Source organism: Triturus cristatus, chromosome 7 (genome assembly GCF_964204655.1).
Source record: "Triturus cristatus chromosome 7, aTriCri1.1, whole genome shotgun sequence".
In the NCBI taxonomy this organism is placed as follows: Eukaryota; Metazoa; Chordata; class Amphibia; order Caudata; family Salamandridae; genus Triturus; species Triturus cristatus.
This window is the reverse complement of record NC_140590.1, coordinates 445,039,759-445,053,753: the sequence shown is the minus strand read 5'-3', so window position 1 is coordinate 445,053,753 and position 13,995 is coordinate 445,039,759. Positions and strand designations below refer to the sequence as shown.

General features: G+C 45.0%; 1 protein-coding gene across 1 annotated transcript in view; it reads right to left on the bottom strand.

Moving 5' to 3' along the window:
* The window catches only part of DNAH9 (dynein axonemal heavy chain 9), a 1,479,259-nt gene that overhangs the window by 1,129,444 nt on the left and 335,820 nt on the right, over positions 1-13,995 (bottom strand). Inside the window, exons 16-17 of the mRNA XM_085616775.1 lie at positions 10,487-10,683; positions 9,979-10,403 (exon numbers count right to left, since the gene is read on the bottom strand). Of these exons, the coding sequence (XP_085472901.1) occupies positions 9,979-10,403; positions 10,487-10,683 (622 nt within the window). The remainder of the gene's footprint in view (positions 1-9,978; positions 10,404-10,486; positions 10,684-13,995) is intronic.

The following is a 13,995-nucleotide window of genomic DNA, read 5'->3' as shown; positions in this document are numbered from 1 at the left end:
AAACCAACTCTGGAGACTCCGCTTTCAACAGCCAGTTGTCCAAGTAGGGAAAAACAGGAACCCCTGACCTTCTGAGATGAGCCGCAACCACCGCCATCACCTTTGTAAAGACTCGAGGAGCAGAAGTAAGACCGAACGGAAGAACCGAAAACTGGTAATGTTGCGATCCCACCGTGAACCGGAGATACTTCCGATGCGACTTTATTATGGGAAGATGAAAATACGCATCTTGCAGATCGATGGACACCATCCAGTCTTCCTGTTGCAGCGCAAGGAGAACCTGAGCCAAGGTTAACATTTTGAACTTTTCCTGCCTGAGGTAAAGGTTCAAAACCCTGAGGCCCAGGATCGGTATTAAGCGACCGCCCTTTCTGGGGATCAGGAAATACCGGGAGTAGCAACCCTGACCCCTTACTTGCTCCAGAACCACCTCTATCTCACCTTTCTGAAGCAAGGTAAGAACCTCCTGCTGTAAAAGCAGTAAGTGGTCCTCTGAGCACCCACCCTGGCGAGGAGGGTAAGGAGGAGGAAACTCCAAAAAAGGGAGGGTGTACCCATTCTCTACAAGATTCAAGACCCAACGATCTGATGTGATCAGTCTCCAATCTTGTAGAAAGTGGGACACCCGACCTCCAACCAGACTAACATGTTCTAAGATGGGGGTTCTAGAACTGCTTTCCTGTTGTACCAATGGTGGTGGGAGGGGAGGTAGAGGAAGAGGAGGAGGACTGTTGTCAATTTGCACCCCTGAGGCCTCTCTTATTTTTCCCTCTATATGATTTGTTCGGGGAACAACCTTTACAACGCAACTTTTACAACGCACTACACTTACAACACATTTTTTACAACGCACAATCCATTACAACGCATTTTTAAAAACTACCTTTACAACGCATTCCATTACAACGCATACTACCATTACAACGCATACCATTACAATGCATAATATAGTAATTTTTACCCCTATACTATCCAACACTTACCCTACTGTTGCACCCCCTGGAGTTAGAATAGTAATTTTTACCCCTATACTATCCAACACTTACCCTACTGTTGCACCCCCTGGAGTTAGAATAGTAATTTTTACCCCTATACTATCCAACACTTACCCTACTGTTGCACCCCCTGGAGTTAGAATAGTAATTTTTACCCCTATACTATCCAACACTTACCCTACTGTTGCACCCCCTGGAGTTAGAATAGTAATTTTTACCCCTATACTATCCAACACTTACCCTACTGTTGCACCCCCTGGAGTTAGAATAGTAATTTTTACCCCTATACTATCTAATACTTACCTTAAATGCAACTTAAAATTATGCGTTGTAATGGTATGCGTTGTAAAGGTAGTATGCGTTGTAATGGAAATGCGTTGTAAAGGTAGTTTTTAAAAATGCGTTGTAGTGTCCTGCGTTGTAATGTCATGCGGTGTAATGGATTGTGCGTTGTAAAAAATGCGTTGTAAGTGCATGCGTTGTAAAAGTGTGCGTTGTAACGACATACATCCATTTGTTCAAGGGATTCTGCTGTTGTTGGCTCTGCTGAGATTGCTGGTGGCCACGAAAGGAAGGAGATCTCCCAAAGCCACAATATCTTTTGTAACCATAACCTCTAGACTGCGCCTGGAGGCCTAAAGATCTTGCAGTAGCTCTACTGTCTGTGAAACGTTCCAAGGCTGAATCTGCCTTTAAACCAATAAGCTTTGACCCATCAAAGGGCAGATCCAGTAAAGTCGCCTGAACATCAGCCGAAAAACCAGAAGACCTGAGCCATGCCTGTCTCCTTGTAGCCACAGAAGACCCCATCACACGAGCCACGGAGTCAGCAGTGTCCATGCCTGACTGAATCACTTAACGTGCTGCAGCCTGCGAATCCAAAGTACTTCCAAAAAGTTGGCACAATCCTCCTCAGGCAACTTCGGAGCCCATTGTACAACAGAGTCCATCAATGCATGAATGTATCTACCAAGAAGGCAAGTTGCATTAGTGGACTTTAGAGCCATACTTGCAGAAGAGAACACCTTCTTCGCAGCTTGCTCCATCTTCTTCGAATCCCTATCACCCAAAATGGAAGGGAAAGCACCAAAAGACTGCTTTGAGCAAGAAGCCTGGACAACTAAACTCTCCGGTGTTGGATGTGATGACAAAAAAGCCGGATCACCAGGGGCAGGCCTGTTCCTTCTCGAGATGGAACGAGATACAGCCGGAGCAGACAAAGGCTTCTGCCACACCTCCAGAATTGGGTCTGTTAAGGCATCTGTAAAAGGAAGCAAAGGCTCAGAAGTTGATGATGAAGTATTTAAAACTTCTGTTAGTATATTGGACTTTATCTCCGCAGAGGGAAGTTTAAGGCCCAATAAATCAGCCACCTTCCTTATAACCACATGGTAAGGTGCAATGTCCTGTACAACACCTCCACTTGCAGATGGCAGGTATACTCAGGGGAAGTATCTAGGCCACTAGCTTCATGAAGGCCTTCAAACTCATCCAAAGAGTCCACAATTTCTCCTTCCTCCTGATTTTGTAAATACTCCTCGTCCTCAAGCAATCTCTGTGCCTCTCTCCTGGAGCATTGTTTAGGCAACGGCGTCGGTGGAGCCACACGCGGCGCCGGAGAAGATATCAACGGCGTCGATGGAGGAGCCTCGACTTCGAACCTTGACATCGATCGAACTAGAGGTGGAGCCAACTCAGCAGCTGAAGGAGTTCGGGGAGCCGGAGTGGAGGATCTCTGCGCCGGGAAATGCCAAGCTGGAGTGGATGGCAAAAAAGGCATGAAAGGAGCCTGGGGATAGAACTGAGGAACACCCAGGTTGAAAGCCAAAGGACCCACAGGGCCTGAAGGTGCGCTGGATGGAGTCGAGGCTGTGGTAAACATACCAAACATCGCATTGAGAAAATGCGAAGAATCAGCCCCAGGATCAGGAAAAGGAGGCTATGGATCCGTACCTTCTTAAAGGGGAGTCACCTGAGGTCGCACTGGAGCCTGCGGAGCCGGGGACAGCGCCCGCACAGGTGAAGTCACACGGCCTGGAGAGGACTCAACAGGCGCCGGTGACGTCGCTGGAGCTGGTGAATCTTCATGTTGCAAAGAAGTATCTGAAGCCGGAGACGCCGCAGCCGGAGATGGTACTGGTGTCGCCTGAGGAGAAGGAGTTGGAGAAATAAAGTCCTTCCTCCGAGGTCGCTCTGCCGAGGCGACCTCGATCTCGACCTCGACCTCGAAACCCTGGCCTTCTAAGAATGATGATGAGAGGTCTTCTCTTGGATTTCTTGTGCTTCTTCGACCTCGAAGTGTGAGAAGCCGAAGACTTCGCCCTCTTCCTACCTCTTTTCTCCTTCTTGGCTTTGGCCATAAACAACTTGGCTTCATGTTCTTTAATCGTTTTAGGATTAATTTTTCTGCAGCTTCTGCATTCCTCGACGTCGTGGTCCGAAGATAAGCACCAAAGGCAGCCATCATGAGGGTCCGTAATCGACATATTCCCGCCATACTCTCTGCAGGGTTTGAATCCGGTCTTCCTAGAAGTAGCCATCTGAAACAATTAAGAGATACAAAGTTTTCCCCGATTTAAATGGAGAGCCCTAGAAAGACCGTTAAGCTTCGACGGCGCATAAAAAAGGGAACTGACATCAGCACGCCGACGAGGTTCTTTTGTGGCTCCGATGACATCATACGGTGCCGCAAGCGGAGCCTGTCCATTGTGACAACCTTGTCGACATGGAAGAGCTAGGAAAGAATTTTCCCGCAGAATGCTGGCACAGGGGGTATTCAAAAGGTGAGGAATCCACAGGCAGAAGTATCCATCAGAAAGTGCTTTGCAAATTGCGAGTCTTTTGCGACTCGCAATTAGCGAAGCGCTGTTATGCATGTACAACAGTGTAATTACACTGTTTCGTGATTCACAATGGCGTCGCAAATAGGGAGGCTCATACATATTAATGAGCCTCTCGTAATTTGCGACTCGATTGGGAATGGCAGGCCCTCCCGGGTATGGTGGCCTGCTGGACTCAGCAGACCACCATGTCTGGGACTGCTTTTACATAAAGCAGTTTTTTTTAAAATGCAGCCTGTTTTCCTTAAAGGAAAACAGTATGCATTTAAAAAAGAACAAAAATGATACATTTTCGTTTAATTTTTTAAGGGCAGCCAGTTGTTCCTGGGACCACTGCCGCCCTTAAAAAATATTTTCCCCTTCGTTTGTTCCCTTTTACGACCCCATTACCACCCTCTTGAAGAGGGTGGTAATTCGTGAGTGTTTTGCGACTGCAATTGCGGTCACTAAACATTTGTACATTGATTTGTGGAAGCAGTTAGGAGGGGAACGCCCCCTTCCTAATTGCGACTCGCAAATCCTTAATTGCGAGCTGCAAATAAATTGTGACTCGCTATTTTTGAATTGTACCTGCCAACAGTGATTTTGCATGCGCAAACGGGTTCTCAAACCTGTTTGAGCATGCAAAATCATGTCGTACATCTGGCTCTTGGTGCCTACAGCCTGTTTCTGTTCACATGACTAAGTGTAGTTGTCAATTGGCCTTTGTATATTCCTCCTAGTCAGCCAGGTACAATGGAAGCTTAGGTGTGACTGAATAGGCCATCGCTGGCAGGATGGTAGAGAAGAGCTGTGCCCAGCCTCACTTGCACCTGAATCAATCAATTAATCAGGTGTCTTGTAAAGTGCAACAACTCAACCGTAAGGGGCTCAAGGCACTGGGGGGCAGGAGGTGACCGCTGATCTGTCGAAGGCACTGTGGTTCATTTGAAGAGCTAGGTCTTGAGGTCCTTCCTAAATTGAGGCAGTGAGGGTGATTGCCTGAGCTGGAGAGGCAGGGTGTTCCAGGTCTTTGCTGCGAGGTAGAAGAAGGTTCTTCCTCCGGCTGTGGTCTTGCGCATACGTGGGACTGTGGCCAGGGCCAGTTGGGCGGAGCAGAGATCTCTGGTGGGTACCTTGAATGCGAGGCGTGGTTGAGGTACACAGGTCCAGTGTCGCGTAGGGCTTTGTAGGCATGTGTGAGGAGCTTGAAGGTGAATGTTCTGCAGTTTCTTGAGGAGTTTCTGGGCGATGCTGGCGTAGAGTGTATTGCCGTGGTTGAGTCTGTTGCTGATGAGTGTGTGGACGACCGTTTATCTGGGATTGGTGGGGATCTATTTGAAGATCTTTCAGAGCTGGCGTAGCATGCGGAAGCAAGATGATGAGACAGCGTTGATCTGAAGGTTCATGGTGAGCGAGGAGTCCAGGATGATGCCGAGATTTAGTGTGTGGTCTGTTGGGGGAGTTCCAAGTGCTGTGGGCCACCAGGAGTCATACTAGGTGTAGGGGGTGGAGCCCAGGATGAGGACTTCAGTCTTCTCCCTGTTGAGCTTGAGGCAGCGTTCTTCATGCAGGTAGCAACAGCCTTCATCCAGTCATGGAAGTTGTTCTTGGCGACTGTGGGTTCATTGGTGAGGGAGAGAATAAGTTGGGTGTCCTTGGCGTAGGAGACAATATTGAGTCCATGTTTCCTGACAATGGCTGCAAATGGGATCATATAGATGTTGAAGAGAGTGGGGCTCAGGGAGGAGCCCTGAGGCACTCCATAGCTGATCTGTGTGGGTTCAGAGTGGAACAGACTGTGTCCTGTCTCCACAAAATGGGCTGCATACCCCCATGTAGTTAGACTGGAGCCAGGGTAGGGAAGGCAGGGCATCTCTATATAAAAGAAGGACCTCAGACACCACCACTTCAGTACACTTCTGAACCTGTGGATACCCTGTCAGGAAGAAGGACTGCTATGCTGCTGAATGACTGCCACTCTGCTGGACTCCTGCTTTGCTGTGCTGACCTGCTGCCTGCAGCCCTCTTGCCTGGGTGAGAAGGACTGGACCTACATCTTTTGAACCCAGACCCCAGAGTGACTCCAAGGCCTAGATGGCTGGCATCCTGATCTGAATATTTAGGGACATTACATGCTTCCAAAAACCTTCTGACAGCACCTGGACTCTACCATTCGAGAGTCTACCCAGCCAAGTGGTGCCACCCCGGTCATGAAGCCCTGGAAGTTGGCCTAAGGTGGTTGCCAGCAGAACCGATACATGTTCTCTGCTGAGCAGAGCATCCCTGAGCAGAACCGATGCACCTCCTAGAATGAGTTGCGCATCACTGAGCAAACCGAAGCATCACAGCTTCTAAGTGGATTTGACCCATCGCAAAGACCAGCGTCGTCCCCGCAGTGTTCAGAACAGACGAATTGCCGATGGCGCGGAGCTCACATCTCTCGTGGACAGCAACCTTGACGATGCTGGACTCCGCATCGCAACCTCGCTGCCCCTCGGAACCAACGCCTCGCCAGCTGTGCACTGCATCCTCAATGCTGGGACTTCGCATTGCAAAACACCATTGAGGATATCTTCAATGACGATGCAACAGTACCTCGCACTGCTTTTTGGAGCTATTTTGACCTTCAACAAAAAAATTAAATAGCTTCAGTGTCACTGATTGGATTTTTGTCGATTTGGTCTCAAATGGGCTGCGAGAAGCAGGGAAGCATCACAGAAGAATGCCAATGTATCGCTGGCAGGCCTGGTGTCGCAGGCAGGAACTGCTGTAGCACGAACATCCTGAAGTTTTTGCTAGCAGTCAACCCAGTGCTTCATGAGGGCGCTCCCCACTAGGGGTTGCTGCTGTGACGGGAATTGTCAGGTTGGTGGAACTTTATGTTGGCAGGCTGTGCGAGTGACAAGGTTTCACAACCAACAAGCCCGTTCACAGTCGCAAAGAGCCCAAAAACTTCATTTCAGCCTCTCTGAGGCCACACAAAGGGACCAGGTCCTGAGAGGCATCACTTGGGGATCAGGAGCCTGCTCCAAATGGATTTGAGCACTGGTTTGGGTGGTTGTGAGCCTGTTATGTCCATGTGGCTTTGAACAGAAGGCCAGCAGACTAGCCCTTGGAGTCACTCTGGGATTCCTGGGTTCAGGTGCAGGTCCAATCTCTCTGACTCAGCCATGAGGGCAGCAGGATTGCAATCCAGCAAGGCTGCAGTCTAGCAAGGCAGCACTCCAGCAGAGTGGCAGTCTTTTCAGCAGTGAATCAGTCATTCTTCCTGGCAGAGCATCCACTGGTCCAGAAGTCTACTAAAGAGTTGATGTCTGAGATCCAGCTGTGCCCTTGAAGTGGGAAGAAGCTTCTAGAGGCATGCCCTTGAAGTGCGTGTGAGCCCTGCCTTCCTGGCCTTGGCTCTAAACTAACTACATGGGGTATGCAGCCATTTGTGTCGAGGCAATATGCAGCCTATTCAAGTGTAAGTGGGGCTAGGCCCAGCTCCTCCCACTCATCCTGCCAGTGGTGGCCCATCCGTGCACACGTAACCTTCCTATTGTGTGTGGCTGTCTAAGAGGAATACACAAAGCCCAGCTGTCAACTACACCCGGTCATGTGACCAGAGACAGGCTGCAGGCACCAATTGGCTAAGGCAGGACAACACCAATTTTCTAAAAGTGGTATTTTCAAAATTGTAATTGAAAATCCAACGTACCACAAACTAGGATTTTTCATTACAATTCCAAAGGCACCAAACATGAAATGGTTGCCTCCTCCTATTTGAAAATTACAGCTTATTACATAAAATATGATAACTCCAATGTTATCGTATGGGGAGGTACGCCTTGCAGTAGTAAAAAATGTACTTAATAGTTTTTTTTACCAACAAGACATGTAACACTTAAAAAGTGCATGTCCTACTACTTAAATAGATTGTGCCCTGTGCCCTCCGAGCTGTCCAGGGTCTACCTTTGGGGTGACTTATATCTATTAAAAAGGAAGGTTTGGCATGTCCAAAGGTTTGTTTTGTCAGGTCAAAATGGCAGGTTAAAACTGCACACACAGGCTGCAATGGCAGGCCTGAGACATGTTTGAAGTGCTTGGCACAATAAGTGCTGCAGGTCCACTAGTAGCATTTTTTACAAGCCCTGGGCACAAGTAGTCCCATTTTACTAGGGATTTACAAATAAATTAAATATGCTAAGTGGGTATAAGCCAATTCCACCTGCTTTAAGGAGAGAGTACAAACACTTTAGCACTGGTTAGCAGTGGTAAAGTGAGCAGAGTCCTAAACTAAATCCAGTAAAAACGAGGTCAGCAAACAGGAGATCTGGAGTAAAAATGTTAAGGGGAAAGCTCTCATTTGCTGCCAGCAACATCAGAAAAATGTTTGCTGGCAGCCATTACAGAACCTGGGGACAAAAGTCCCCTGTTCTAAAGTTTAAAAAATATATATAAGATGGCAGGTTCGGAATACCTTGCCCCCTAGGCCCGAGGAAAAAAATCAGCAATTTTGCCCTGCTCCGGCAGGATAAAAACCAAAAACAAATGGGTGCCAGGATGCTTTTTTCATTAAGAGGAGTTGGAGAGCAGTTCTCTCGAGCCTCTTGAGGACTCAACCGTCCAGATTTACAATTATATTTAAACCTTAAATTCTCAAAAACTACTGGGCGGTTTTACACCAAATCGCAAAAAAGCACAATCGGCAGACCAAGATCTTGCTTCCCGACAAATTTGGTGTATTTCCATTTGGCAGTTTTTTCGGTGCTCTTCTTAAAGAAAGTTATGGAAAATGGATGGGGATTTTGCATTTTGGGATCCCCTTTTTTCTTGGCCCATGCTTGACGGATCTCCCTAAAATCTCTAATGCACAAACCAGTAAAAAAGTAGCACCTTTTTGGAAAGTTTCGTGAAGATTTGTCAAACGGGGCCAAAATTATTAGCAATACAAAAAACGCTTTTTCTATGGAACAGCTGACGTAACTATAACTACCCAGTGGCAACAGCCACTGGGTAATATATACATCCATCCTCTAGGGCAAGGCAGCTTAGAGCACTATTACAAACAAATGTCTATTGGACTGTCATTATTTCGAGCTGTAAACAATGTTAAATGTACTATCTCTCACACATTGTGGATCAACTTTTTTGAGGTGCTCTCTGCTCTACAGCTTAAGGAATGTAATAAGATAACCCTGATGAATCTTTAAGGACCGATGAAAAACTAAATCAAATGTAAGTACAATAAAAATCATCAATTGTATGGTATGGTAACTAGAAGGTGCACATATCATTTTAAATCCAACTTTAATGTGTAGGGTGGGACACTTTCATATTGAAGGTCATCTTACAAAGAAAAAGAATTGTTGTTAAAGAAGAAACCAAGCTCACCATTCTTTACTGACATTGTATAGGCAATGTGTTGCCTCCAAGCAAACATGGACCAAGCAGATGTCCCACCTTTATAACTGTACTTAAATAATAAAATATGGAAAAATAACATTTCCTTCACTTTTCAAATGTGGATTAACTAATCTTGAGGCAAAAATGTTAGTTTCATTTTCATCTAATTAGAATTGAAAAACATTTTGATCTGATTTAAATAGGAAAATGACTTTTTGGCCTGGATTTCTTAAAACAAATCTGTATTATTTACAGGCAGAGATTTATAACCAAAAAAGTGTGCAATATATGTTTAGGAATCTTTCCAGAATTAATTTTCCTCATTGTTGCCTTGGTACACCCCCTTTCGCTCAAATTGCTACATGAGCGGGGTAAAGTAGAATTGTTCAAGTTTGTTTTGCACATGCATCAAAATAGTGCAAATAGGCTAGCTTTGTTTTTTACACTAGTGCGAACTACTGTGAGAACTGTTGTTTAGTCACTGTTATCATATGTTTATCTTACAATTGTGCCAGACCCTTCTTGGTAGTGTGTACCCCATTCCCATACAACTTCCATGTGAGAAAATCAGCATGTAAGTCACTGAAGATTGACTGCTATCACTTAAGTGAGCCATAAATATTAAAATAAAAGACTGCAAAATTAAGTATATTTACAATGGGACTAGTTTTAAACAGGTAAATACATTTCTTTACTAAAATCACCAACATTGCTTGAAATAAAGAGACTTTAGAAGCAAAAATCATGAAATGTAAGAATTGTAAAAATCTTACCTGTTTGTTACATGATCAATGAGATGCTGCTTGAACATAAGGCTCCACCTCTTGATCACATTCAGGAGTGACGCCTTAAATGGGCGGGCATCAATTTTCATCCAGCAGTCAAATACGTTAATTGGCTCCACACGGCTGACCTCCTCATAGATCTTCTCATATGAGTCTATCTGCTCTCTAAATAGTTGCAGGGTGGGAGGTGTTTCTGGAACCCCGTCTTCAGCATGTGCTTCTATTTCCTCTGAGGTCAGCACATGCCCGTATAGCAAAAACTGGCGCATGAACTCCTTTCGGTCATCAACATAAAGGTAGGAGTAGTGATCAAAAGAATTCCGATAGTCCGTGCAGGTCGACATGATATTCTGAACACACTCCATGAGTGCGTTTCGCATATCCACCAAATCCGCCATATCCTCCATATCAGCCTTGAAGAAACAATTTTAAATGGAGATATGAAACACAATATCCTCAGTGTAGGAAAGATAAGAAGTATAAGAAAATAAATTACCTGATAGTGTGGGAAGTTGCTGTGTTCTGCAAGTCTAGGCACCAAGGATGAAATCTTAAAGATGTCGTTGATCAGTCCTTCAATCATATCGTAGAACCCATCATTGGCTCCCAGCTCAAGAGATGGACGGAACAGCATATCAGGGATAGCAAGATCCAGCTGCACTTCAAACAAGGGCGCAAACCCGGCTTTGGAATCTGTAGGCAGATGGTACCCTATTTGGTTATCTCATTTATTTCTTTTGGTTATCTTAGTTAACAAAGTGTATGAATATCAATATGCCATACACACTTTAATGAGATTCAGAGTCTCATATTTGAATTACATTACATTAGTGTATTGAGTTATGGTTCAGTTATCATATTGGCTGGCTCATATCAGGCATTGAAATAGCGATCGGTTATTGATCTGGGTGCTTACTGGTGATCTACTTCACAAAGAGTCCAACTTTACTTCTTCAGAGCCGTCACATAATGAAGGCAATGTGTGCCCCGGCAACAAACAAATGTGTTAGGCTGGAAATTTAAATTATCAAAAATAGTTAGCTCATTCCTGTTTGCTGAGGACATAAATTCCAGACGTTGCCCTAATGAAGGATGTGTTGTGACCAAGTGGTACTACCATGCTTTTTAGAGATGAACAAGCCAACAAATGAACAAGGAAAGGCAGACCAGAGCCGAGCTAAGGGTCTGGCTCTGATCTTGGAGGCCATGCACGAGCAGAACCCTGAAAATATTTGCTTTGTAAATCATACAACAAGCATCACGAAGAATATGACAAAGGGCCTGATTTAGATCTTGTCAGACGGGTTACTCCGTCACATGGATATCAAGTCCACAGAAATATAAATCCCATTGCATCCTTTGGGATTCATATTTCGGCTGATGGGATATCCGTTACCATTGTGATGGAGTAACCCGTCCGTCAAGATCTCATTCAGGTCTAAAGTCTATTAAAAAAAGTGTATTTCTTTAACATGCGGAAGATTTGACAATAATAGGGCACATAATAGCATTGCACTGAGAAGTTATAAGTAAAAGTGTTTGTTTTGTACAACTGTTAGTCTGAACGCACAAAGTGCTTTTATATGTGATAATGAAGAAAAGAGAGTTCTGATTAAATGAAATATTTACCTAAAAACACAATTCAAGAAGGGAAGCAGCGATTTATTCAGATTTTATGGTTTCATTTTATACAAATCAGCCAGTAAATGAGTAACTATTTGTCTTTCCCTATGTAGAGAGTTTGTGTTTACCTCTTAACTTAGCTTTTAAAATATAGCACAAACTCCACCTGAAGGTTTTGGAGCGCTGTTACGTAACAGAAGGGCATATGTATTGTTTATAGGTACGGGGAAATTAAGTGATTTGCCACGGTGAATCACGGGATGTAGACCAAATGCTGAGACTCAAATCTGGTTCCCAGCTCCAAAGTCATCAGCTCTGGCCAAAGGGCCGCTTCCTGGGTAGAAGGAGAATGGCAGGCAGAAGCCACATAGAAGCGCCCCACATTATGGGCTCGAGGTTCCAACAGACCCTCGAGCTGAGCCAGAGCCACGCTTCAGGCTCGAGCCTGGCTACAGCTGTCAGTGGCTGTCCCACATCTAATGCTTTATGACACAGACTGCATGGTAAAGAATAAGGATGAACCCAAGACTATGACATATAGACAATGACGATTGCTAATAAGTTATCCAATCATTATCACAGAATCATTCTACTGAGTCCTAAAATCCAAGACTTGACCAAGCAGTGCCATATCCTAAACTGAAACTCCCTTGTCGCCATATGCATCATGGTCTAACAATATCCACATAGAATTACAAATTTCAACTCACACATCTGGAAGCGACTGTTAAAACCGCGCAACAACGGGCTCTTTAAGACCATGGAACACGGCCACAACACAGCCTAAATGCAATGGAACAGGACTGCGACTAGGTGGCAGGAACCAGGTCCCATCAAAGATTAAGCAACAACTGCACAGAGTACATCAAGAGAGGGAGAGCCCAACTCAGAGTGGTGCTGTCCAGAGCCAAACCCAAATGACAACAAGGAGAGACATCATGATAAAGGCACATTAAACATAATTGCTCTCTCTCCTCCACTTGATGTACAGTTTAGTATGGCCAGAAATGCTGTAGCAAGATCCAGCTGCACCTCCAGCATGTTTAATATTTTGAGGAGCAATAAAACATGTTTGTTGACAACTAATATTTGGATGCTCCAAAGACATTGTTCGTAACATATATTGGGTGCAGTGGCGGCTGCAACAAATGTAAAGTGGTAGGGCGGTATGGGGGATTTGGGGAATAAAAATACAATAAAAATACTTGCCTGCCACTCCAGCCAATGCTGCTTGCTGCCTTGGTGCTCCTCTATGCCCAACAGCCCATGGGCCTCAAAGCACAGGCTCCCCAGCCAATCCAGACGCTGCCCTCATGCTATACCTAGCATGAGAGAAGCATCGGAATTAGGCTGAGCAGGCTGGTCTGAAGCTTGCTCAGGTACAGGGAGCCTGTGTCTGTTCTCCACCTGGCTGTGCAACACAGCTGGATTGGAGAAACATAAGTGCTCATGCCGGTTTGGCCATCCCAAGACGGCCGGCCACACTGACATGCCCATTTACAGTGTTCACCACACCGCCTCCCTGCCACGTGCAGCCCCGCCCTGACTCCATCTTTCGGCTCAGCCAGACAGTGATTTAAAAAATTATAACAATGTTGTTTTATTATCATTTTATTTATCATCTTCTGGCTCTGAGCAGTGGGGTGACGCTTCTCCGCAATTACGGAGGAGCCGCCGCTGAGAAGGTGACCGCAGCCTCTGTCTATTTTACAACTTTTATGAAACACCGAAATGTATTGCTCTCATTTTCTGGCATTTAAATGAATATCTGAATTGAAAACATTTGGCAAGTCGTTATACAATGTACATGGTACAGTTAGATTAGCATGTGAAGTACACCATATTGTTGCTTATATTGCATCTGTCGAAGCGGTGCACTAATCGGCATACATTTGGAGAAACTATATAAAACAGTAATGTACAATATTTAATTAAACAGTGTAAGCTTTAATAAGTGCTGAAATACTCACAGTGAATGAACATTTCCTGTTGTCAGTAAAAATTAAAAGCTTTAATAAACAAAAGTGCCTCTTGGAGCAGTGCCTGGCAGAGGCCTGCTCATGGAAGCATTAAAGAAGTCAATTTGACCACATTTAGCCCACTTCTCTGTATGCCTCTCTAATGTTCTGTGGCCTCTTCATGTTTCCCTAGCACACCAAGTCAGCTTGCTTGATGTGTATTCGTGCAGTGTTAAAAAGGGACTCCTAAACAGTTAAAGACTTGAGTTTTTTTAATTCTAAACCTGTGCACTTCGAGAAAGACGTTAGATATTTCCATGCATATGGATATTATGTTATAAAGGAAGTTTTGAACTTACGAATTAGGCCAGGAAAAAAGAACATTAAAAAGATTTGCATAGATGAATAGGTTTACATAGTCTCC